Source organism: Haemaphysalis longicornis, unplaced genomic scaffold (genome assembly GCF_048455015.1).
Source record: "Haemaphysalis longicornis isolate Haplotype H1 unplaced genomic scaffold, Haemaphysalis longicornis Haplotype H1 scaffold_6, whole genome shotgun sequence".
NCBI lineage: Eukaryota > Metazoa > Arthropoda > Arachnida > Ixodida > Ixodidae > Haemaphysalis > Haemaphysalis longicornis.
The window spans coordinates 74,877,762-74,905,080 of record NW_027526407.1 but is presented as its reverse complement, the minus strand read 5'-3'; the positions used below and the strand labels follow the sequence as shown (position 1 = coordinate 74,905,080).

General features: G+C 46.3%; 1 protein-coding gene across 1 annotated transcript; it reads left to right on the top strand.

The window, feature by feature from the left end:
* The first annotated feature begins 76 nt into the window (after positions 1–76).
* On the top strand, positions 77–26,022 carry Deaf1 (deformed epidermal autoregulatory factor 1). Its single transcript, XM_077675286.1, has 9 exons — positions 77–834; positions 3,293–3,443; positions 6,751–6,956; positions 12,920–13,055; positions 15,169–15,255; positions 16,929–17,038; positions 19,094–19,225; positions 20,262–20,402; positions 22,929–26,022. The coding sequence occupies exons 1-9, from the start codon at positions 577–579 to the stop codon at positions 23,103–23,105; spliced, it is 1,398 nt and encodes a 465-aa protein (XP_077531412.1). The 5' UTR covers positions 77–576; the 3' UTR covers positions 23,106–26,022.
* Positions 26,023–27,319: the final 1,297 nt, after the last annotated feature.

Genomic DNA, 27,319 nt, shown 5'->3' with positions numbered 1-27,319 from the left:
ACTAAAGTTATTATTTTAATAAGCACACTATAAAGCAGAAAATTGTAATTCAGCTACGGTACTACGGCGATTACAATATGGCTAGTTCTATGTTTCTTGTAAGAAGGTCCCTAGAGCTTTATTTAGTCCGGTCCTAAGTGGGCTGCTCGAGCCAGTAATCATTAGTTTAAACGTTCCGTAAGTTGAAGCCAGAGTCAGATAGCTGTATCAAGGTCATCTATCCTCATCTGCGTTGATCAAAGCGTTGGAAAAAAGCAAGCGGCTAGCAAAAAACAATATGGCGGCCTCCATCATCTTTGATGTGGGGCGGGTCAAAACCGGGCGAAAATAAGCGACTGGGATCGCCAACATTGGTCGCGCGCTTGGTCAGATTGATTTCCCGATTGCCGACAACTCGTTCTACCTTTGCCTCCTCCTCAAACCGCCGAGAATGTGCTGCGCGGCACAGAAGCGCAGAAATGCCGAGCCGTAGTCTTCACAAACACAAATGATCATGGGGCACCTTGGACGATGTCGAGTGTTTTTTGAGAGTGCGCGTATTCCGAGGCGCAGCGTGTGAGTGTTGTTGCGCAGAGAATGATCATAATGGAATCGGGCGAAGCATCGGAGACGCCCGTAATCATGAACTTTGCGGAGGATCCGCCGGGATCCGACGAAGCTGCGTTCGCCGGCGGTGAGCCGCAGACTGTGAGTGTGATGACGGACAGCCTCCCGAACGTCCTCCTGGCCACTCAAGGCATTATCACCCCCGAGCAGCTTCAGCAGGCGGGCATCAAGGCTACTCATATCGTGATCCACGATCAAAGTGCCCTAGATGTGTTCAAAACAGCGCAGGCAAGTACCATTTGCCATCCGCCCGTTTTCTCAGAAGTCCGCGGCGATCCTTTCTAAGCGAGTTGACTACTCTTGGTGGCATTTGCCTCGCGTAACATTGGCATGTCAACAAAGTTGATTGATATGTGGTCGTACGGTGCATGGCGCTCATTATGCATGTATACGGTGCTGAACAAAAACCGGGTAAGCCCTGATCCGCAGTTGGAATCACTATTCACTGGAATACGTACTTCAAAACGTGCACGAAGTTGAAACGAACGTGCCCCTGGGCGCCTCTAGCGTTAAAAGGACAAACAAGAACTTGATTGCAAATGTTGTGGTCTCGTATTTGTTCGGGTCACCTGAAGTCAATGCTACACACCGGCAAAATTATATTCCTCGTTGTGCACAACTGTAGGGAAGTAGCAGGACACTCAGCGACGCACACACACACACACACACACACAAAAACACGAAAGAAGCCACTCGTAATGTCTTCATGCTTGGAGTTGTTGTGCTGTAGTTTACCCCTTGTGTAATTACGATATCGATGAGGCAGCCTTCGTGATTGAGAATTACTAGCAGGTGTTCTGCACATCATTTCCAAAAAAATGGATGGCAGCTTAAAAGTTGTGAGCGGTCAATGTGAACACTCCAGCTTGTGCAGTACTTTGCAAAAACTCAAAGCGTGCTTCTCCGCAACTTGCCGGAGTGGCTTAGTGGCTAAGGCGTTGGGCTGCTGAGCACAAGGATGTGGGTGCGATCCCAGCTGTGGTGGCTGCTTTTCTGATAGAAGCGAAAAGCAAAAACACCCGTATGTTGAAATTTCGGCGCACGTTAAAGATCCCCAGGTGGTCAAAATTAATCCGGAGCCTTCCACTGCAGTGCACCTCATAGTACAGGTGTAGCGTCGGCATGTAAAGCCCAATAATTTTTTTGCTTGTCCAGAGTGCATGTCAGCCAAATTTTACTGTGCCCTGAAAACACAATTCCCTGCATTCATCCAGATCTGGCCAATATGGACCTGAATGCACTCCTTACATGTTGTATGCTGCTTCGCACTCCATCGGTAACCTACGAGCTAACCAATCAGAGTCGACTTGCGTGTTGACTGTGTTGGTATCATACATGGTTCAACTGGCCACCAAGCATAATGGATTGGACGTATGACATCACTTGTGGTCTGCCACAGATTCTTCACTCCTCCCCTTTCAGTTAAGTCACACATTGTTGGGCTGTAAAAATATGCTGGTGGTAAGAACGGAATATGAATGATGTGTTTATTTCACTATCACGTTACCTTGGCAAGCACACTTGGAACAACAGCAAACAGTCCACCTCTCACACTCCGTAAGAAGACACCTGATAATCTGTGCAGTGCAAACTTTCACACCTCGCCATTCCGAAAAAGTTTAAGTGGCCACGCTGTCCTTTCTTGACCGAGAGGGTTTTATTGGTCGCTCGATTGTGCATAGGGAGCTTGTGAAACTGTCAGCGTATTTTTGTTGTTGTCAAGTCGCCTGTGTGGAATGTGGAACATTGAGCTAAGCTGGTCCACTGACATAAGACAGTAGCAGGAGCTTGATGTGGGTGCGTTGATCGATTGTATTGAAGAAAAAATAGTTCAAAAACCAGTACTAAAAAACACAAGTTCTTTAGTCACCGCATATTTCCAAAGCCACCGTGTATTCCCATCTAACTGCCCCTTACAATGCGTGTGGCTGCACTCTGAGATTTGAAACAACCGGCATCCTATGTCAAACTCAAACCTGGGCGGCCGCTTTTCTGATGGAGGCAAGAAGCAAAAACGCCCGTGTGTACGTTGAAGATCCCCAGGTGGTCGAAATTAATCCGGAGCCCTCCACTGCGGCGCACCTCATCGCCTGTGTTGCGTCGGCACGTTAAACCGTACAATCAATCAATCAAACTGAGTGGAGATTGTGGAAGTGTACCACACATAGCAGAGAATGGAAACTACTGTGGGACCCAGATGTCTATTTCTGTCCACGGCACAGAATTCAGTTTTGCAGACAAATGTCAACAACAAGCTGCGTGCATGGGTTTGTTCTAGAAGCTTCGAAGGCAACATCGCGGTATCTCTTTTTTTATTTTTAACCCTTGAGCTTCAGTTTTGTGAAGCACCCATCTAAGTGTGTGTGTATGATCAACAACATCCGGTTGAGGGTGAGCTCTTCTCGTCCTTTCTTTGTTTTTTCGTGTTTTTGGGCTGTAAACCGAGCTGTAAATAAGTACGGTGCACCCTCATCATAACGATATCACTTTGGTTGATGAGTTGCACGTTATTCCCCTTCATCGCACTGAAAGCGAATCATCTCTGCTTTTGATGAAGTATCGCCCACAACGGAGGAAGTTTCCTGTCTCCACTGTACAATTAACAGTGACCAACTAGTCTGACTGTCCGCCTTACTATAGCTCTCACATCTCGTCTTTCACCATCGGTTGCACGACTTCTGCGCAGGCATCGCTTGCAGCGCAGTCTCCCAACGAAGATGGCAGCGGGACGGGGCAGAAGTACAAGTACAACTGGGACGAATCGGTCCACGAGCCGGAACTGATGGTGCGCTGTCGGAACGTGTGCGGCTACCTCCACAAGAACAAGTTTGGCTCAGGTTGGCGTGCTGTTTGTCTGCTCAGTGACTTTGGCTGTCTCTAATTGCTATGTACAGAGGCAATGCTGTGGCATTTATCTTTTGTTGCCATGCCAATTTTTAGAGTGCTGTACCGAGACAAGACGACTGCATTTGTTGGAGTGTGGTTGGGTAACATTGGGTTGGGTAAGCCTTGGGTAACGTTGTCCTCTGAACGCAATTTGTGTGGTGAACTAGGGCAGTGGGGCAATAGATTATCAGGACACTGAGAAGCAGCACTATTAAGTAACAGTAGGATAGAGATTGCGTATGCCTGATGGTCATGTTTGCATGTACCGCATTTATTCGATTATAAGGCGAGGGTGCAGTTTATAGAGTAAAAAAAAGGCGTATATGCATATATATAAATATATATATAAATACTGAGCTTTGAGTATATGGCAGGGTATGACTTTTTTGAGAGTATGGATTTTGGGGGAAAACCTCGCCTTATATTCAACTAAATACGGTTTGTATGTTGTGAGCGTCCTTAGTCAATCTACCGGAGCCGTTTGGCGTAGCTGCTCTTGGTCTGGGAACTCCAAACTGCCTTCGATGTTTCCCCTTCATCTTCACATTATAATCATCATTAGCGTACGTGCTCCAGCATTTCGTCCTCAACTCTGGTAATACTCATCATCATGGTGTCTGCTTGCTCGTTCTTCGCTCGAGCTCCCTGAATAAAATGTCGCTTCGAACACTGCTCTCTCCATATATTTATAGTAAATGCTTGCCGCAATGACATTGCTTTATTCAAAGTTATTCATGGTCTGAACTTTGGTGCAAACAAAGCGAATCACCCTTCTTTCAATAAAGCACTGTCTGTAACGAAGTCAGTTTCTTGCCCCAACGACTTCGTATTTATGAGGGTTTAGTGCATACACACACACAAACAAACACACACAGCTGTTGCAATCTGTAGCTTTACAGTAGCTGTACCAAACTGCATCTTAGTCTGCCATGTTTGGCTGAAATGGAATGAAATCCACACTCTGCAGAAGAGATTGCAAAGTGTTTTGTTAACAACGGCCCTTGGTTCTTTCCAATGTTTGTTCGAACGATTTGAGCATCCTGTGCTGGAGGCATTAAACAGAGTTTTTGTGTGGGCAAAAAGTGGGGGAAGTTGGAGTTGAAGACAGGGGTTTGTATTTAGGGAAATTGGTACCTCTGTGAACGAAACAGCGCCAAACACAGGACAGAGTAAAGAAACGACGTACAAAAGCGCTTGTATGTGAACAACTTCAACAGAACTCTGTCTGGTTGGGTTAAACTCGAGAAAGAAGCAAATACTACACCAACCAAGGGTGTTTATTGAAAGTGGTTGTGTACATTGTTTCTTTACTCTATACTGTGTTTGGCGCGGCTTCCTTCGGAGAAAATAGGGGTGATAGCGGTCTGGGACATCCTGAAGATCAACACGTCTAAAGACACTGAGACAAAAATGGCCACGTATCTGCTCCTTTCATCGACATTTGCAACGAAAGGAGCAGGTACACCCGCCGCGATGACTCAGTGGCTAAGGCGTTGTGCTGCTGAGCACGTGGTCAAGGGTTCGATTCTCGGTCGTGGCGGCCGCTTTTCTGATGGAGGCGAAAAGCGACAATGCCCGTGTGCACGAGATTTCGGTGCACGTTAAAGATCCCCAGGTGGTCAAAATTAATCCGTAGCCCTCCACTACGGCGCACCTCATCGCCTGCGTTGCATCGACGCGTTAAACCCTACAATCAATCAATCAATCAATAGGTGGCAGATACGTGGGCATTTTTGTCTCAGTGTCTTTAGAAGTGTCTCCTTTCTCTTTCCCACTCACCTCTCATGCTGTTGCTCTCCCGTCTTGTTTCTCCCAAAATAACAGACTAGAAGTTTGCTCAAGTCAATTTAAATTTACCACGTTTCACTGCTCCAAGTCGGGTGCCTCGATGCCAGCGCTGCCGTACGGCGAGACGCGCGTGAATTGAGCCACCCTTCTACGTTTATACAACCACGTTGGCCTACTCCACGAGCATTTCAACTGGGACGTGGAACCTTTCGTTCGTATTGCCATCTGATTTCTGAAAGGGACCCTGCAACACTCTTTGAGCAGTGCAAGTAAAGCTGAATGACGTTTAGATTACACTGCCAGGAATACCAGGGCCAAATATTACACGTGCACGTGAAGCGGTGAGCGCGCAAATCGCTGTGAAAGACGCAGAGAAAACAACCGCGCTCCCTTCACTTTTCCTCATTATGCACTCCTGGTATGGCCTGAACGACGTCATTTGAGGTAATGGCTGCCTGTTGGCTGTCGCTGGTGAGCTTCGCAACCTATTTCTCACATTTCCTATGACGATCCGCCGTCGTCGGCGCTGTGTGCCAACCTTTTCTATGCCTGAGCCAGCCTGTATGCAGTTTTGACGTTTCTTTTGTGTTTTGAGTGCCCGTGGAGTTTTAGTGATAAACAAATACTCCCCTTTCAGCCAGATCAGATGACAAAAAACGTTTATTGCTTAAAAAACGCCCTACCAGCCTTAGCACGTGTTTCCGAGCAGGCAGCCATGCCTGCTTTTTTGCGGCACCAAACCGGAAATTGACCCCTCCATGTTTCGGAGAAAAGGGGAAAACTCTCTGGCCTGTCATATATCGAAGGCCACTGAAGAAGACCCCGCGAGCCGCCCCCCATCTCCGGGGGAGAGCGCGCAGCTTTCGTTGCGTTGTCCGTAGTCGCGTTGAGAGGGAACGATTATGCGCGATTTCTCGTCGCGCGTAGTTTCAGTGATAGTGAACGGATTTTCATAATTCTTGCGGGAGGAGATTGCAGGGTCAATAGACTTTACCCCAAAATACATTCAGAGCAGTCAATGGCAAGTGTTGCAGGGTCCCTTTAAATGCCGCCAGGAGATAGAGCTGGCAACAGCAGGCAACGGTTTTCTGCAGTTGATGTAGTATTTCATTTGCTATGGCAAAAATCAAGCATCCATAAATTTTTTTTCATAGAGGAACACTGTAAATATCATTGACATATCGATTTTCTGCCTCACATTTGCGTAATGTCCTGTTCTTGTTCAGCAATGTTGAGAAGCATGAGCATTAGGCACAGGACTTAGACGTTTAGATTTGGCTGTGGGTATATAAGACCTCTGCGCAGCTTCTGTTTCATTGTGGCCGGGTGGCTGAATCGAGTCTCAGACAGACAGAGAGACAAAAATTTCTGCGTTTAAGTAGCCCAAAAAAGACTGTCGTCTTTAAAAAGAGTTCTTCCTCTGCAACGTCGGGCGCTGAAGTACGCCCCCTGTGTTTCCAACCTCTGCAGGAGGGAGGGGCCGGTGCATCAAGTCCGGCGTGCGGTGGTACACTCCATCGGAGTTTGAGGCCTTGTGCGGCCGGGCCAACAGCAAGGATTGGAAGCGGAGCATCCGATACGCGGGCCGTACCCTGCTCTGCCTCATCGAGGACGGCATCCTCATGCCCCATGCCACCTCCTGCACCTGCGCAGCATGCTGCGACGACATGGTCGTGGTACGCAAGCTTTGAAAGCCGCCAAAAGAGGGCGTAGCTGCAGGGGGGTCCATTGTGCTGTGAACATTTCTGGGGCAGCATTCTCGTGTTCGTCCGTTTTGAAAACGTCCGTTTTGCGTCCGTCTTATTGTGTCGTACTTCCAGTTGTAGGTGGGCTTTGGATTGACTTTTGCGCAGCTGTTCTTGTTAACACATTTTAAATGACTAGACCCATTTTAAACTATCTTTTATGTGTGTATTATTCTGCCAGCGAATCAACAACTAGGTGACGAAAAATCGTCTGCTCCAAATCGGCTGCTCCAAGAAGCCGCCGCTCATACCTTTGCCGTGCTTGCATGGCGTCACATCCGGTTGTTCGCTTTTAGCCAATCAGGGCTTGCTCAAAACGGACATTTTTGGAACGGACACGAAACGGACAAAACACGAGAAGACCGCCCCTGATGAAAAACTCCTACGCTCACCTGTTCATTTCGCAACTTTTGTCTATTGCAATATCCCTTCATTCATTGCCATTAACACTCTTATTTCTCATTTTTATGGCTTGAAGTTTTATAATACCCCTGCTACGCTAGCGTTGGAATGTCCTTCGAACCGAATGCCATTTGACTCAAATGTGAAGTTGTGCTTCTCCACTGGGTTTTGAAATGCCATTCGTCTCAAATGACATTCGAGCCAAATGAGCACCCGGAGAGACATTTGGGGTTCTCGAATGCCATTTCTAGCACTCTCGTTCACAGCGTCCCGGTCAGCGTAAACCAATACATTACTCGCATACTTAAAACAAACAAAATGTTCTTAATTGTGGGACTTTGCTTACTTCTCGTTCACTTAAATCATGATATCTGGATGTAATAATTCCATACTCTCAGCACCAGTGCAAGCAAGCGACAAACCAGTGTGGCCAGACAGCACAAAAGAGCTCGATTGCAATTCAGAATTAAGCAAAAACCAGGTCAAAGCTTGCGTTATTCGTAATTCGATATCATTTTAATGCCAAAGACTGCTGCTAAATTTGATTGTTGCACTATTGTGTATAAACAGAACTCGACAGCAGCAGTGCCACGCAACACGGCGAGCGATTGATAAAGCTTTGCAATGCCATCGAAATTGTAGTGGAGCACGGCGGATTCTGGATGGCATTTGAAGCCCCTCATTTGAGTCGAATTGCAGTTGGTTCGAATGACATTCGGACGCCAGTGTAGCGGGAATATAAGACACTTTATGGAACTCTGGGGTTGAAAACACGGTAGTTAAAAAACAATTTAAGTGGCACTGGCTTTAGCAGGAGCTCACTGATGAACTCATCTGCTCTGTACAGTTTTTTCCTTGCAAAAAGGATCCACGCTCGCCACTAGTTCGCGCCCTGCAAGACACACCTCTGCCTTCTAGTACATTGTAGCATCACTCAATATTCATCATGAAGTATGGTTCATACATCCAGCTCCAAGAAAAAAATTTTTTGTCCTAGTGCATGCTACAATACGTTGTAACAACAGGTGGCAGCCTCTTAGCCTTGAACCCAGCGTCCAGGCTAATTCTGGTATACTAGCGCCAGATCCTCCCCTGTTGAGCCTGGGGAAACAGTGTGGTACCATATTTGCACAATTCAAACGCGCACCTTTTTTTTTTGCTAAATTTAGGTCAAAAATTTGTGTTCATGTTACGGGTCACACACAAAAGCAAAACCGGACTTACAGAGAAATCCAACTCAATCCAATCCCAAACAGTCCGCCAACATCACGTACGTAAATTTTGGTGTACCTAAAACGTCTCCTAAAATAAAATGCCTTCTGCCAGGTGCACGGCTTAACGTAGTGTCATTTTTTTACATCTGCAAGGTAGAATCAGCGGCAAGCTATATTTTTGAAGTTCCCCAATGCAAAAAGGTACTGACTACAGCGACGGGGCCCCGTCACTTTAAAATCTGCACTACAGTGACGGGGCCCCCTAAAGTTCCGTCCAGAGGAAACGCAACTCGCGTTGAGAGCAGTCTCTCTTGATTTTTACCCAACCGGCCAAACTGCTACCACTCACTGACTAGCCAGAATCACTGATAATTATTAATCATTATTAATAATTACAGATGGTCGGACTAACTCTAGCTCTATCCGGACGGATCTCCAAGCCGCCACCCGACGCCCGCTTCACAATATTTCAGCAAGAGCAGTCGGTCTTGATTTTTACCTAACCGGCCAAACCGCTTCCGCTCACTGACTAGCCAGAGTCACTGTTAATTATTAATCACTGGTAATAATTACAGGAGATCGGGCGTAACTGGCGATGGCTGCGTCGGCCTTGGCTCCAGTGAGCGGGAGCGGTTCGGCCGCTTGAGTAAAAAACCAAGACCGACTGCTCTCACCGCGTGAACTGTTTTGCTGTTACAAAACTCTAACCACGCGGCCACACACACACACAAAAAAAAAATAAAAAAACACGATGCGAGAATCGAACCACGGACTACAACGTCCGTAGTCAGCGGCTGAACCACTACACCAAATCCCTGGACGAGAAACGGTGGCTAACCGGCTGGTTTTGATTTTGTTATATTGAGGGGCCCCCGTCACTGTACTGCAGATTTTAAAGTGACGGGGCCCCGTCACTAGTGCGGATTTTGAAGTGACGGGGCCCCGTCACTGTAGTGCAGATTTTAAAGTGACGGGGCCCCGTCACTAGTGCAGATTTTAAAGTGACGGGGCCCCGTCACTGTAGTGCAGATTTTAAAGTGACGGGGCCCTGTCACTAGTGCGGATTTTAAAGTGACGGGGCCCCGTCACTGTAGTGCAGATTTTAAAGTGACGGGGCCCCGTCACTGTAGTGCAGATTTTAAAGTGACGGGCCCCGTCAGTGTAGTCAGTACCATGCAAAAAACTAACCTGCACGTTACAATCAGGGGTCGCGTTAAAATCGTGCAAATACGGTAATTGCCATAGCGAAGCCGCCGCTATGTTGGCCTTGAAAGCGTTATAACTGTCATGGCGACAACGCGAGGAGGTGCAGCGCATGGGGCAGAGGTAGTATTCTCGCCCTCTCAGAACTTTTTATTCTGCCACCCCCTCTCAGCCACCCTGACCACCTTTCAGCGCTGCCTCCGTTGGGCCGGCCCGGCGCACAGCTAACGCAGCCAGGCCAGTCCAGTGTACCCCACTTGGGCTGTAAAGATGCCAGCTCAAATCGCACTCGAACACTTTATTCGCACCAAGTACGCAAACGCGACGTGCGGCGAGAAACACTCATGCACAATACAAGATGGAGTTGTCGTCAAGCACAGTGCACGCACGGCGGCACACGTCCTATTCTTCAGCTGAGCTTCACGGCATACCAACAGGCTTCTTACTTTTCGCTACTACAATGCAAAAAAATCCGGGGCTATTTCCACTATCGTGAAACCTGGGGAGGGCGCGAAGCATGCAGTGTATAAGTGTATTCTTGACGCCTTGGCGTTTTTGCCGACGGAGATGAAACCGTTGGGGGGTACAGGTATACAGCTTTGCTGTAAAAGTCTTGTGTCGTTGAAGCACAAAGTTCTCTAGCTCGAGGCTTAAACGAGTGTCCCAGTGTTTTTTAGTACGTTATGTTCTAGCGCGACAGACAGACAGACGAAGGCGTAAACAAGTTTTCGGGTGTTTTCGTACCGTGACTACACGAGACGACGATTACAACAACGACAGGAGACGCCTACAGCCCCAGCCCCTGAGGGGCTTAACCCCTAAAAGGCTTAATGCTGGAGTTATTATTATTGCTGAAGCGAAAGGCAGGGGGAGAAAAAGTGAAAGGAGGAGTGTTTCCCCGGGGCCACTATTTTAAAGGAGCCATGAAGAGAAAACACAAGTTTGGTTCATTCGAAAGATTGCCTCGTTAGAACCATAACGACACCACTTATAACGCAAACTTCGCTCAAATAAGCTACATAATTAGGAAAAAAGGAAATGACCATGCGACCCACCAGCTCATTTTCCGCAACAGGACCTATGATGTCACTCGAGAATGCTCTGCGATTGGCGGAGGCCGCCGGCAAAAGCAAACGCACGTTAGGCAGGGCTTACAGTTTGCATAGCGAGCTAAATGCCTGTGAAACATACTGCACATTCTTTTTATGACAAAGAACGGTGGAGTGAACGGTTGAAGTTCCGAACGAACACGCAAGCGTGTGCGCCAATGCGTACGAAACTACCGCCGGCCGAGCTCGACATCTCGCCGTCGCGCAGACGAATTTTCGGGTTCGAGGCTCTTAGGGGCCAACGAACCGTTCCAGCACGTATAGCCGCGACCTTGCTTTGTATCTTAATCCCTTGACAGGAGGTTGGCCGTCATATCGCCAACCAGCAAAGGTAAAAATAGAAACGAGGGGAGTAAGGAACAGCAAGAAGCGATGAGATAGTGCCAGTCGTCGCAGAAGTTTCGAATGGTGTTGGCTTGCTGCTGTCGTTACGAGCTCGTTTCCAGTTTACAACCACTGAAAACTTCAAAACTTCAGTTTGTTCGAGTACTTTACAATGAAAGTTCGTTGCTGCGTTTTGAAATGCCCATGTAGTACGGGCAAATCGTCGAGGGAGTGTGACATCCCCGCCGGTGAGGAGATCTACTTTCATGTACTGCCCAACGACGAACCTCGGCGAAGCAAGTGGCTACGTTTTGTGAACTTTGCAAACGGAGAAGAAAGAGAGCTAAAGGAAGTACGAGTGTGCTCGCTTCATTTCCGAGGAAGTGATTACGGCAGGGACCCTTACGTTAGCTCACTCCTGGGACATGCTGGCGCTCGTCGCCAACTTCGTCAAATCGCTGTGACCTTGGGGAAAAAAATGCCGTAAACACCGCACATTGACGCTCGTATCTTTCTGGTCGAAGCAGAGAGCTCGCGCGAACGGCTTTCCATACACGACACCGGCCAACTGGCATAAGCGATACTGCTACTGAAATTGAACTATTATTAACCATAATGAAAATACGGCACATACGTGCCAGTCTGTATTCGTCCGTCGCGACGGGGCTGACGAGGCAGTGGTGCCGACGGCAGGGCGTTCGTCTGTTGTGGCTATCGCGGAATGGTCGCTTTCCCGTCCACTGCGTATCCCGCAACTCTTGCCGCTCGTGCACTTAGAAGCATTGAGCGTTCAAGTGGTGTGAGGTTGTTAAATGCAAGCCCGAGCTCCTCGGCGGGAGTTTTGTTCTCCGGATCAGGCGATTCCATGACTAGGGCTGCGGGTGCACTAAGTTTTACTAGTATTTTTAAAATGGCCGCCGTCTCGATCGACTCCCGCGTGTGGGTGCTATATGGAGTCGACATACTAAGTATCTGTTTCATGGACCGGCTCTATGACGCCATTGTACACGTCACGGAATGTTCAATTTTAGCGGGAGATTTAAAATTTTGGCTTAAATTGCCTTATTTCTCAGTGAATAAAGCATCATTTGCTTCCGGGAAAGCGCTAGGGGTACTATGAAACACCTAATCTTTCGAATAAAACAAACTTTTGTTTTCTCTTCATGGCTCCTTTAAGGAGTGCAATAATCGAACAGGAACTAACAAAAACTAACATCGGGCTGATAATAATTGTTGCCCGCTATCACTCATCACCAACATGAGGGGCAGCATTATGCGAGCAGAATCACAGTACTGCTTCTCATAACAGACAGTAGTACCGTATTTATTCGATTATAAGGCGGTCATGAATATAAAGAGGGTGCAGTGTCAGAAAAGTCACTATATATGTATGTATGTATGTATGTATACATATATATATATATATATATATATATATATATATATATATATATATATATATATATATATATATATATATATATATATATATATATACTGAGCTGAATATAAGGCGGGGTATGACTTTGAGACTACGGATTTTGGTAAAAACCTTGCCTTCTTTTCGAACAAATACGGTAATTCATCATGCCGTTCTCACTTGTCACGAGTGGAACAGTGAGCTCGAGAATGCGACTTTCAGAGTGGCCCGGTCCGACTGTACACGCCCTACAAGCGGAAACGGAAGGAAGAGGCGATGACTGCCGGAAGGTCCTCCGACGAGCCGCCCGTCAAGCTGCCAGCGTTGGCTCCAAAGCCGCCATCCAAAACTCAGGACCGTAAGTGCTGCACTCGTGCAACTACCCCAGATTGAAGTGCACTCGAGACAACTCCACATTGCATGCGTGCGCCAGCTCTGTCAAACTCCCTTTCAAGCACAGCTGTGTTGGCACTAACCTCTGTTGCAGCCACTTTGTCTGCTCTGTGTCTCACCCCAAGTGCTAGAGTCTGTTTGAAGATTAGATCTGCTTTGTGTGTCGTGATGGGGTAACCTCGGCAGATTTTCATGAGGGTTAGGCTTCGAGTTCCCGGCACAGCTCTGTCTCTTCAATTTTGTCCTTCTCGAGCTCAGACATACACTGTGTGGTGTAGATGTTATCATGACACACGGAGTAGTGTCTTAAAGATTTCCTTGAAATACGTTCAAAGTTTTTTGAGGTTTAACGTGCCAAAGCTTCACCTGGGCTATGAGGCATGCCGTAGTGGATGGCTTCGGATTAGTCTTGACCTTCTGCTGGGGATCTTTAAAGGAGCCATGAAGACAAAATACAAGTTGGGTTTATTAGAAAGACTGCTTAGCCCCGATAACAAGGATACCAATATTATCGCAATCTTCGAAAAAATAACGGAGATATTGAAGAAAACGTGTGAAGCAGTCGCGACCCCCTAGCCAATTTCCCGCAACTTTTGTATGACGTCACGGAACCTTGTTTGTGTGATTGGCGGCCACCTAACTGACCTATCGCGACGACACATGACTGGACGTCTGTAATGGGGCCTCTAGTTCCATTTGACCGCATCACTTGAATGCTAACGTGCAGTTAACGCACTGAAAATTATGTTTTATTGTTGGCCCGTGTGACGTCATTCTTGCTCATAACACGTCACTGTGGCGCAAAATTTGAAAGTTTTTAAATACTTCTTGCTTTTTTTTCGTTAAAAAAACATCTTTTTTGGCTGTAATGGAGCTGAGTGAGATACTGAATTCTAGTTCTTTCAAATTAAACAAAGTTGTATTTTCTCTTCATGGCTCCTTTAAAGGAGCCATGAAGACAAAATACAAGTTTGTTTTATTCGAAAGATTTCGTGTTTTATAGTGCCCCCAGCGCTTGTCCGAATGCAAACGATGCTTTTTCACTGAGAAATTAATCAATTTAAGTTCAAATTTTGATTCTCCCACCAAATCGTGTGTTTTATTGACGTCTGCAATGACATCACAGGAAGCACTCTGCAGCCGATTGCAGAGACTTGTTTACCGTTAGTCAACCCAGATGGCGCCACCATACCAGGGAGGGCCGCTTTCTGGCTTTGCTTTGTTTTTGACCATATTTGTGCGTGGCTTGTTTTTGTTGACGTAGAAAATAATCGTTTCGTGAAACATGGTGTTCGCTCGACAAATATGGTCACGTAAGATACCGTCGCTTGCACCATTCGGCCAGTGTCGCCTGAGACAACCCCAAAGCGCCGCAGGGTTGGGCAGCTAAAACAAGCATCATGTGTGCAGTTCCAAAAGCAGTATGCATCGGTACTTCTATTTCGTAACTTTCATTGTCTACCCCACCATTCGTACTGCAGTAAAATGAATATGCATTACATTTAAGTGCAAATAGCTCGTTCAGCAAGTTTATAAGCCGTGCCTAATTTGCGTTTGCTTTTTCCGGCCTCAGCCAATCGCAGAGCTGCCACATATACATCATAGGTTCTGTTGCAGGAATTGAGCTAGTGGATCGCATGGCCATTCCCTTTCTTCCTAATTATATAGCTTATTTGAGCAAAGTTTACGTTAAAGGCAGTGCCAGTATGGTTCTAACGAAGCAATGTTTCGAATCAACCACACATGTTTTGTCTGCATGTCCTCTTTAAACAAGGTGTATATATGTGTTGTGTACTATCACCACTTGTTTGGCTGCCCACATGACTACGCTGTCGGGTGGCAAAGCCACTATAATTGCCAACTGCCAAGTACCCACAAGGTTACATTCTTGTGTAACCAAGTAGTGAAAGTAATATATTTTTACTACTGGCGTCTGTAAGTGCACACATTACTGTAGGTGCACCTTCATTCGACTGCAGGCATTTCCGTGACATATGTGTTGCCATTTGTTTCTTATTTGTTTTTTTATCGTGGCGATTTCTTTTGTTCACTTTCATTATTCGTTTTCTCGTATGCAGTTGTGGTCACCCTGGCACCGACGACGCTGGTATCGGATGCGGCACGTCTGCTGGTCAGCAGCCTCGTTGATGGCGGCGTTGTCGCAAGTATGCACTCTCCCCCTCTTCATCTTCTGCTTCGTTATTTGTCGAGCGTTGCCATGGAAACATCACGCACGCTGTGTTTTGTAACGTAAGCTACACTGGCCGAGGTTGAGCAGTTTGACGTGGCTCCTGGAGGGCCGTGCTGCGCAAGCACGAGGAGCATTGGATTGGATTGGATTAAATTGGATTGGATTGGAAATCGTTTTAGCAGCAGTATGCATGATAATCAGCTAATCCTAGACAACCAGGAAACCTAAGAATAACCAGCTGAACCTTGGCTCACGCTATGTATATACTGGCACAGCCGAGCTAAGCCACTGCTAATTTTTTACTGTCGTGTGGTATATGTGGAATATTTCCCTGGACTGCGTATATTTGATTCCTTTCTTTCTTTCTTTTCTTTTTCCAACTGCATTATTTGTCAAGCTTTACCACGTAAAATATGTACAGCCGGTAAAAGGCTTGTCTATAACACAGCGTTCGTACTCTCAGCCCTATCCTGCTCCGCCGGAGCGGGATTTGAATAAAACTACTGCGGAATTCTGAAGTCTTAGCCCTTCGCTTTTGCCTCCGACATGTTTGGAACGAGTATGTTTCGGAAGTTTTCGGATGTAGCTGGTTGAAGTTGAAATCGCTGTTATAGACAAGCGTTTTACCGGCTGTACATGCCATGTTTTTTATTTCCCAGCACTGCGCACAATTTTCCCTTCAGCCTGTTCTATTCAATGGTTTGCTTCACATTCCTGTCATTTGTTCGTTAGCGCGGTTTATCAGATGTAAGGTCTGATTGTCAACTCGCATATGCAGTGGAATTCATTATGTGGCTTTGTCAGTCCAACCATTTGTTCCGTGTGTGTATGGTTTGTCCGGTAAGCGCGAACGTAGACTGGGCAGTGTGTTCAGATGTCACGGAACATTGCCGTCTCAGGGCTATTGTCTTTCGCAGGGCTGTGCCTGGAGGGTGCATGTCAGAATAATTGCCGCAGAGGCCAGAGTTTTTCATTCCGCACCGGTCTCGTTAAAAACACTGTCATACAAAACTTTAGTTAGGTCAAAACTTGAATACGCAGCTTCTTTTTGGGACCCCAGCTCTGAAACTCTCATTAAATCATTCGAACTAGTCCAAAGCAACGCCGCTCGTTTCATTCTCCACAATTACAGCAGAACAGCTAGTGTTGCATTCATGAAAAATTCCTTACAGTTACCTCATCTGGCTACTCATAGAAAACACAGTAGACTTTGCTTGTTTCATAAAATTTATTACCACAACTCTATTTACGCACAGCTCTCATTTCCCCACCTTCGTATGTTTCGTCCCGCACTTACCACCCTCAGAAAGTAGACATTATGACATGTCTAACTAACACTTGTTTTCAGTCATTCGTTCCTCGTACATCAGACGAATGGAACCACCTTCCCGGACCGATTGCTGGCATCCAAGATAACGAACGGTTCCGCACTGCATTACTAACAATGTAACACATGTTAAGTGAACATGTTTAGTTGTTGTTGCTGCCGCACTTTTTTTTTATTTCTTTGTTGTATTGCTCCCCCTACACGAGTTCCCACTTCCTTGAGGGTAAAATAAGTAAATATATATACACCGACTAGTGTATATTGAAGAACTGTGGCAGAGGTTTCACACTTTGCAACTAGGTCATGTTCTTTTGGCATAGATGGCACCACCGTCGAGACTACCACGACGACCGCAGCGACCGCGACGCCTTGCCCGACACCCACGACCTCCGACTTCACTGAGCAGCGCCAGTGGTGGCAGCTTGAGGAGGTAAAAGTTGTCTGCTTGTTGCACGGAGTTTTATACTAATATATACTAGAGGGAAATGTATTGCTGCTGTCATGGACGCCACAACAGCAGCTTGCAGCCTTCCTCTCCTATTCGGCTTGGCTTGCCACGTGGCTTCTTTTCACTCTTAAAGGAGCCATGAAGACAAAATACAAGTTGGGTTTATTAGAAAGACTGCTTAGTCCCGATAACAATGATACCAATATCATCGCAATCTTCCAACAAATAATGAAGATATTAAAGAAAACGTGTGAAGCCGTGGCGACCCCCTAGGCAATTTCCCGCAACTTTTTTATGACGTCACGGAACCTTGTTTGTGCGATTGGCGGCCGCCCAACTGACCTGTCACGACGACACATGATTGGACGTCCGTAATGGGGCCTCTAGTTCCATTTGACCGCATCACTTGAATGCTAACGTGCAGTTAACGCACTAAAAATTATATTTTATTGTTGGCCCGTATGACGTCATTCTTGCTCATGACACGTCACTGTGGTGCAAAATTTGAAAGTTTTTAAATACTTCTTGCTTTTTTTTTGTTAAAAAAACACCTTTTGTGTCTCTAATGGAGCTGAGTGAGATACTGAGTCCTAGTGCTTTCAAATTAAACGAACTTGTATTTTCTCTTCATGGCTCCTTTAATGCCGAAGTCAACAAAGAAAGGTTACGTTTTGTTTGTGTTGTATGAAGCTTGTAAATAATTTCAGTCAAATATATCTTTGGAAGCTTCACTTTTCTATTGATAAAACAAATTTAAATAATCCTAAAGAGTAACATATTGTGTTTTTTTGCAGCTGCAGGCAACTTTTGAGCTTGTTGGTAAACCATGCCAAGTACAACTGTAACGTTCCTTACGTGGAACGTGGCAGCACACTCGCTGAAGCGCAGCTCACCTAGAAACTGCCGCTAGATTTTCCTCTTGCGTATATTAGAATGAAACTCTATGGCTTATTACAAGCTTGGCATAAGGTGGACCTATCGGTGCAACATGTCCATAAATTAGTTGCATTGGAGGACAGACGATGCACGGGAACAAAGATGTGAGCACAGAAAGGCACACCCAAAAGATTAAGTTGTGCATTGTAACGTCCAGTGCGGGCGCTTTTTGTTGTTGTTCCATTTTGTCAGGAGTTCCTTTGGCGGTCTTCGTTTGCAGCCAAGTTTTTGACATCCCTACAATCGACCGAGGCGCCTCTCACTGGGGCTAATGCCAGGCCATCGAGTTCTTTGGTTTTGTGGATAACAAAACATCTGTGACAATACTGGCTGGCGTGTTTGTTTGGTTCACCTTGAGAGTGCCCTTGTTTGAGAAACAGTTTGATAAGCGTGGCTTGCCAAGCACTAAACACTTTCCTAGAGAAGCCACTTTTTCTGGGCAGTTGTGGCAAAATTACAAAGCGTTCTCCGCCAAGTGTCTTTCTGAAGTGATAACACCTGGGACCATCTATTTACTCCAAACGACTTTTATCAGCTTGTGGAGTGAGGCAGGAGGGCATTTGGGTGAGCCCGCGTATTTCTTACTTTCCACCCTTTCATATTCGAATGTGACAAATGAGCAATTTTGTTTTTCTTTTGTGTTTTATATTTATCCTTGTCAACTTGCCCAGTGTGTTACATACATGATAATGTCAACCTTCTCCCCTATCCTCCCATTCCTCTGTGTTCTTTCCTCCCTACGCCAGCAGGCGTTCCAGTGTCCGCCCCCTAGGCGAGACAATTTACGCCTGTTGGTGGATGTTCCCTTTCCAATGAACAATACATACATACATGCATACGGACGTACATACGTATGTACATACATACATACATACGTACATACATTACATACATACACACACACATACATACATACATACATACATACATACATACATACATACATACATACATACATACATACATACATACATACATGCATACATACATATATACATACATACATACATACATACATGCATGCATGCATGAGCAAGCTGATTCTGAAGCCGTGTCCTCGGACTGACACCATTTTTATGCTGGTGGTGATGATCCTCACAGATGGTGAAAAACCTGGTGAAGCAAGTGCAGGAGCTTCAGAAGCAGGTCGACCTGGTGAAGGCCCAGAGCGTGACGGCGAGAGAAGCAGCGCTTCAGCAGCTTCGGACGCAGCTTGAAAATGAGAAGAAAGAGGTAGGTGTTTGTTCCGCGTGGATGGGGGGGTTTCAGTTCTAAGCCTTACTGGTCTGTTTACAACAGAATTACGCGTTGTCGAGTGCAGTGTGCTACAAGCGAAAATTGTGTAGCAAGGAACTACCATAAAGTTCCGAAAGAAAGCCCACCCAAAGTGCAGAGATATCCAGTGATAAATATGGGATGGGCGATCTTTTGGGTCAGGTGCGAAAAACTGTAAAAATGTGGCCGCACGGTTAAACAAAACTGTGGAGATGTTGAGAAAAAATACGGGATGGGCGAACTTTCGGGTCAAATGTGCGAAGGACCGATAAGTGACCGCATTGACACATGAATGGTGTTTATTTTGCTCACTAAAGCCATCGATTTTAGGGGGTCAGCGATCGTTGGCGTCTTTTAGTAAATTGAATATTTCACCCCAAATGTGGGTGGGTGATGTTTTAGGGGTGGGCGTTCCCTTGGAACTTTACGGTGGCATAATAAAAAGTAACGGTTAGGATGAATTTCAGGATTAAGACAAACAACGCTTTTGCTCTCCTGTGACATACGCAGTACCAAAGGCACTTAGCACGAATTCCTGGTAGTGCAAACAAATTTTTATAATCCCTTCAAGTTCATCTTAGTGCGAGTTTACTGTATGTACTATATAATAAGTGAGGATATTCTAGAAATCAACCAGTGAATCACCTTTGAACAGAATCTCCTTGTAAAATTTCATTTTTGGCTTACTTGCCTGGTTTAATTAAGTAGGCTATTATGCTCTTTAGGTTGGTTTTGAAAAAGACAGTGGAGACTGTTATGCTGCTTAAGTGATAGTTTTGTTTGAAGCATTTTCTGCCTATTTTGATTCGTCATTCTTCATCGAAGCAGCAAAGTCAGTAGCATGGAAGGAAAGGGTAAGAACAACCCGTGCATTTTGTTCGTTCATGCCAGTTCCTTAACCGTGTAGCAGCTCATCAACTTTTTACGTTGTTATAAGTGCCCGGTGCAAACTTTTTGACGTCCGCCATGGCGTCAACATCCCCCGCGAGCACAGGCCATGAACAACACGTGGGTCGAAGCACAAGTCAGCCTGTCCAGGAGTGTCGCAGAATCCCGAGCCGATAAAGAAACACCCTCCAGCCAGGAACAGCAGCGACAGGGCAGTGTGGACGCACAGGTCGTCATCGGCCCAAAGGCAAGTGGCACGGGGAACTTTGTGTAGTGCTAGCTCTCTGGCATAGTCAGAAACTCTGGCACTCCTCCTCCTATGAAGAGTGGGTGCCGGAGGAACGGCCGGTACAAAGGAATGAGCCCAACAACGCAAGAAGCAGTGATTAAGTGCAGAGCACGTTAGGGGCCCGCCTTGTTGTCGTAGCTCGCTTGCTGGGCCCAAGTAGAGCCACACAGCGTTCCGTTGTCACGGTGAAGTTTCGAAAACCAAGCGGTTTATGTATCGTAAAAACCCGCATATAATACGGACCCACGTATAATACGAGGTGTAATTCGGGGACAGCAAAATCAGAAAAAAAGTTTTCACCCACATATATTACTAGGGAAACAGCACAGACAACATTTATTTGCTCTGCAGTTACCCTTCAGTCATTGTCAGTTTTCGCTGGCACTGTCTCCCGACGTCCGTTCAGTCATCGTCAGGTTCGCTGCCGCTGTCTCCTGAAGTCGCTTTGTTGGAAATGTCTTCCCACAGAAAGTGGTCCTCAGTGCCATCAAGGGCATTCGAGATGCCGCATTTCTTAAAACAGCGACTGACGAGCTCCTCTGGGATGCTGGCCCACGGATCCGCGATCCAGCCACAAAGCACCGCTGGAGAAGCCCGCATCAGCCATCCGGTAGCTGTCACTTACGAGTCTCCTGACCTCATCCACTCTTGGTAGCAGGACCTGATGCAGTCTTTGAAAGGCTTGTTGATGCAAACGTCTAGCAGTTGCAGCTGGGATGTCATTCCTCCTGGAATGACGATGAGTTCGATTCGGGGTTCGCTCAACAACTTCGTCACGGAATCGCCCAGGTGGCAGCACTGACAGGAACCCCCAACAGTGCTCCCGGCCGCCGACACCACATAGACTTTATCCAGTCAAGCACCAGTTGCTTTCCCCACCCGCGAATGCTGCCTTCGGTGACGCCAAACTGCCGTCCTGCGGCGCAATTCCTGATGGTCTCGGCACATGAATTAACTTTTCTTTTAATTGCCACTGAATACTGCCTTCGTGCACCTGACATCGTGATAGACTTGCAGTGAACGTGGCGATCCTTCGCGTGGTCAAAACAATCAAAACGGCGCCGGCTGCGAGAAGCAGCAGCCAGCTAACGCCACAGCAAGATGGCCCTCCCTCCCCTGAACCCGAAATCGAAAGTGCAAATTTTCGGCTGAATACTTTGGGATCCACATATAATACGAGGCACAAATTTTACATAGTAAAATTTGGAAAAAAACCTCGTATTATACGCGGGTTTTTACGGTAGTCGTAAGCTTTCGAAACTCGTGAACTGCTGGCGCTTGTCATACATCTCCTCGTTGTTTAGCGCAAAGGAAACGGCAGGTACATTTGAGGCAAAATATGAGTAATTAACCACCAGCACCCGCGTTCATTTAGTTGGGAATGCTTGTTGGGTTGGTTTTTATGTTAGTGAGCAAAAAAAAAGTGGCAGTGCAACGCCGGCACGTGCGGGAGGAAAAGCGAGCACAAAAAGAACAGAACTCCCGCTGGCGCAGTCTCAGGCAGGAAGTGCGCGACCACTGCGAAGGCGGGAAATTTGAATTGCGTTGGGTGGTAGCAGTGAGCGGATAACGGCGCCACAGCCCATTATGGCGAATCACTGCTCTGCAATTCCGACAGCTTTCACATTGAGTGGAACAGCTTTAATTTTTCTATAAAGGTGGCTCAGGAAGGAAGACCACGTGATGCGGTGACACACGTTGCAAAGCTTGCAAGCTTGCAATGTCATGCTGCAACAGTTATGGTGAACCGATTCCTAATCCTGTCAAGGTACAGTCTTTGTCAAAATTTTCTAGACTGTGGCAAGAGTGTATAGGCCGCAAAAAATTCAAAGTACAAGCTTACCTCTCTAGCGAGGCTGACACATTCTATACCAGAAAGCTAGGGAAAGCGCCTTTCTTTCATTTTGTCCTAAGATATTTTCGTAAACGTTAAGCATATTCTTTGGCTTCTTCTTGGGACAGAAACCTTTGGCATGGCCTTGAAAATTTTGACGGGGGCCTTACATGGCATCCAATGATTCATAATTTCCTCCTCTTTTGTAGCCACCTTTCATCTAGATAATTTTCTTGCTCTGGTGCAACAAATGTTACTATACTCGGTTACAACTCAAGAACGGCACCACCTCATGTAGTGCATCACTCCGCCAAAGCGCCGGACCCGTGACATCAGTGCACGCACGTTTTGAAAGGGGTTCGCTATGAATGCGTGATATCGTCTGCCTTGTCTCACGCAGTTTGTTTGTCGTCACTGGAGTTGTTTATAAGCGTATTAAGTACAAAAAATCACGGGAATGGCTCACGCCATGTTCAAAATATTCCCAGCAACGCCCTACTTGCGCCGCGCGGAGAAACATCCGGCTACGGTGATAAGGCACAGCGGCAACTTCCGGTGCCATTCCTAAGTTGTCACCGAGTATAACAGGGTGTTTGTGCGAAATGCTCTCCACAAGAGGGCCCTGCATGTTCTTCTCATTGCCCGTGCAGAGGTGTGCCAACTGTGACCGGGAGGCCTTCCTGGAGTGCACGGGGTGCCACCGCATCAGCTACTGCAGCCTCTTCTGCCAGCGCAAGGACTGGCACTGCCACCAGGACCAGTGCTCTGAAGAGGCCGAGGACGATGCGCCACCTCCCGATGCGCCGCCGGGGGAACCGGACAAGTGACCACGGCTCGGCGACATACCTGAAGAGGCCGGGATCACTACTCTTTGCTAGCTGAAGGGTACCGCCTGGTCTAATCAGCCCGCACTTGTTGCCAGTACCGGTGATGTTGCTGGTGGAAGAAGCCACACTTGTTGCTGGTAGAACAACCTGGTACCAGTTATGTTACCAGTGGAGCAAGCCGGTACTGGTGATGTTGCCAGTGGAGCAAGCCAGTACTGGTGATGTTGCTGGTGGAACAAGCCAGTAGTGGGGATGTTGCTGGTGGAACAAACCGGTACTGGTGATGATGCCAGGGAAGCAAGCCGGTACTGGTGATGTTGATTGAACAACTCGCTACCAGTGATGTTGCCAGTGGAGCAAGCTGGTACCGTTGGAACGAGCCGGTAGTGGGGATGTTGCTGGTGGAACAAGCGGTACTGGCGATGTTGCCGGTGGAACAAGCCAGTACAGGTGATGATGCCAGGGAAGCAAGCTGGTACTGGTGATGTTGCCGGTTGAATAACCCGGTACCAGTGATGTTGCCAGTGGAGCAAGCTGCACTTTTTGCCCCTGGAAGAAGCCGGTACCGGTAACCATTTCCAGGGCAATGTCCAGCAAAGACCAGCAGCTACATTTAGCAGGCACTTCGGATCGTGTGGTGTTTCGTTTGGGCCTCTGTGGTTCTTGGTTGAGAAGAGGATTCGATGGGTCCGGGGTTGTTGGTTTTTTTTTTTTCTTTCTTTCTTTTTTAAGCGAGGCTGTTCGCAACGTGTTGTTGCCAGTGCTGTGCGCTGGCTGTGTTCAAGAGATGTAAAGTAGCGTTCAACAAGTTCCAAGTGATAGTGTTGGTGTGATTGAGATCTCATGTAGGGGTTGCATTGTAGGTTGGGTGGCTAGTGACCTTGACTAGCATTTAAGGCTTTCCCTCAATGAAATGTGCATGAATTGCAGTCCCACATGGAGAAATTTCTGATTTAACGCGAGGCACGGTGACATGAGTAGACTGTTTTTGTTAAGCATTTGAAATGAATGTGGGAGCCAAGCTCCAGATTATGTTGTCACAAAGACTATTAGGTGATTGGAGACAGATCTGCAATAGCCAGTCTACCCCAAGGATTGACGTAAAATATAATTTCTACTGTTTCACATCTTTCGACGTGCATTGCAGAGGAATGTTTTGATTTCTAATTTTGTGTTTTAAACTATCCCATATCATGAAGTGCCATAGAAGACGCAACGGTAAGTGTGCTCTGATGTTGTATTTCTCGGTAGAGCCACAACGCAATGCATAGACAACTCCCTGATTGTGCCTACATAGTTTTGTATATAGCTGATTCCATCCTATTACGTGTTGACGAATCGTGTTCAAACTGTCATGCTCAGTTTTTGTAATTTGTTTAAAAAATCCATTGCATGTAAGATGTGTCTGTCGCCATTTTTTGCAAAAAAGGACATCTAAATGCATTTGTGGCTAAACGTAGTATTGGAAATTTAACGTATTGCTTTGAATGCTTTTGCTAATGTATACCTATTATGTGGTGAAGCATGCTCCACCTTTCATTGCAAAATTTCAAGTTCATAACATCTTTCTTGCCTATTTTCTGGTATCATTTCTCGCCTATTCTGTTACATAAACTACGATTTTTTTTAACTTGGTAGCATGTCGTGTCTAAAACCCAGTGTGATTATAAGGACTGGGTTAAGCTGTTTGAATGGATTGCCTCTTGAATGGATAGCCTCTGGGAAGCTATGCACATTTTTATAGGCACGTGTTCGGTATGCAGAAATGTTTCATCGTACCGTACATTACCCGTTTGGCACATCATCGACGTGAAAAGGTTTTGTACATTCAGTACTGTCTTTTAAGGGCAATATAACTGTATGCCCCCAAATGGTAGGTTTCGATGATGTTGACATTTTTGGGTCAAAGATTAGTATGCGTTTGTAAGAACACATTTCCAGACCCTGTCTCTAATAAATGCTGTACAAAAAGATCACTTCTGTGCCGTGACACACCTTATCAAACGTGGCATCGGTAACTGCCAAAAAAATTATTTGTGCCCAGTGATGAAGCAAGAAGCAGTGATGAAGCAGTGATTGTCAGTTTGAGCTTGGAGCCTTGGAAACTATTTTGGCTGCCTTTAATGCGAAAGCATAAATGGCCCATTGAGCAAAAAAATTGGCATTGGCGACATCGGAAGCAAAGAAACGGCTCCTAAACTGAAGTTACTGCCAAGCATTCCGTTGCACATGATTCGCGTTAATAAAACACAAGGAAAGGATCGTGTTGCTAGCCAACACCTGGGCATGCGCAGAGCCATGGGAAAATCGGAGAGACACCCAGAGGCAGCAGTGTGTTGTTGTCAAGCATGTACTCCGCTGGCCTCTCCCAAAGGCGAAACAGTCACCAGTAAGCCAGGCCACTCTGCGTGGCTGTACAGTTCTTAGCTATGTCATCCAAATGGTTCCAATCTACTGCCTAAATGCTGACATTGAAACTCAAAAAAATAAGCTGCACCAATTTAAGCACAAAACTCAAAAACGTAGCTCGTAGTAAAAGTCCAAAACATTACTCGTGCCGCAGAACTAAAAAAAGCACTGACCGGCGTTCAGTTGTCCTCTGACGTTTTTGGTTTTCATGTTCACAACTCGCAAGACGAACACGCGCCTCATAAGTTGTGTAGCTTCGGCGCATTAAACCCCATAATCAATCAATCAACGACTAAAAAAGAGTGCTTGGGTGTCCTTGTGATTCTTTTTTTTTTTTTTCCAAAATTTCTTGAACATTGTTGTCACTGTGTCTGGGATCCTTGGGTTGAATTGCACTTCAAAATGTGAAATTTCACACTACAGACACACACACACAAATTTCACCCGAAGAAACTGCCATGTTTGTTGACCTCAAGTAACTCGTGCAATAATAAACTTGCAGCCACTGCACAGAATGCCTCTCGAAATTACTGTTTATTTTTGTGGGAATCCAGGTGAATGTTGGCAAAAGATGCTTTTGTTTGTTCGTCAAATGCCATGTAAGAAAACCATGATCGTATACGCGGTTTGCAATACAAGCAACCAAGAATGCGAAGACCTCAAGGTGAGCAATTTCACAATCAAGAGGACAACCCACTTTGGATACTTGGACTGCATGGTCTGAGAAACAAGACTTCGAGGAAAGCACTCAAGTCCGCTTAGGGCGGACTGGTGGCCACCTTGAACCCAAGCTGTCGCGCGGAATCAGAGCTCTCCGTGACTGGAATGCATCTGTTCTACTCAGGTGCCGTCGCGGTCACCTGTCACGTGATATGACAACTGCCCAACACGCACTAGGTTAACTTTTGTTCCACCACTGGCAAAATGCTCAGATGGCGCTGTGGTAACACACTCAGCTTCTACTCTTGAGTTCTGGGTTCAATTCCCGCACCAACTCAAATTTGCTTCTTATTTACTCCCCAAGAGAAAATGGTTGCTTGTTCCATCTGGTTTATTGTTAAATTCCCAGCCGGGCCCAGCTGGGAATTTAACCTTAAACCAGCTACCAGTTTTTCTATGGCAAAAGTCCCAGCTGTAACTAGCGAGCTAGCTGGTCCCATCTGGGAGTTCAACTAAACCAGCTGGGACCAGCTACCATTTTCTCCTGGGTGGCAGTCATTTAAATTTCTGTGCCGTACAAAGACAGCGCTGGTTTTTCATCCAATGGGGCACCTAACACGAACTTAAGGCTTTCGCCAGGTTAAATTCAGCCCGGATGTTAACCTAACGTCTTTTATTTCATTCAAAAGATGTTCTCTTTCAAAGTGTACTCCCTGAGACGCCAAGCTCCTGTGGCACATAGGTCACCAAGGGAAAAAATCTCTCGCAGCCAGGAATAGAACACGTTACCTATGCTGACCTGGAGGACCTAAGGCGCTATTTTTGGTGGAAGTTTTATAGAAACTGTTTACGCTACGGTGAGATAGAATACACTTTTAAATAGAGCACTGTACTCAATCTGCCCTTGGAAGTTTTTCTGCTGGGCTAACTGTGGAAGAATTGCAAAAAATTCCCATTTTTATTTTTTCATTCGTTGAAATGTCATATTTTGTCGTGCACGCCATCAACAGGTTCGGAGAGCAACCAACCCAAACCTCTCAAATCCGAACCTTAATCGAAAATCCCACAGTGCTATCGTCAACGGCTTGCACCTGAAAGTAGGATGGACTTCAGTTTGCTTGTAGTCCACCTTCCAGCCACTACAC

Excerpts from the sequence above, each read along its gene's own strand:
- Deaf1 (XM_077675286.1), top strand. The coding sequence starts at position 577 with ATGATCATAATGGAATCGGGCGAAGCATCGGAGACGCCCGTAATCATG. Across the intron at positions 6,957-12,919 it reads GCTGCGACGACATGGTCGTG|AGTGGCCCGGTCCGACTGTA; the intron begins GTACGCAAGCTT and ends TGCGACTTTCAG. Across the intron at positions 20,403-22,928 it reads AGGTCGTCATCGGCCCAAAG|AGGTGTGCCAACTGTGACCG; the intron begins GCAAGTGGCACG and ends TTGCCCGTGCAG.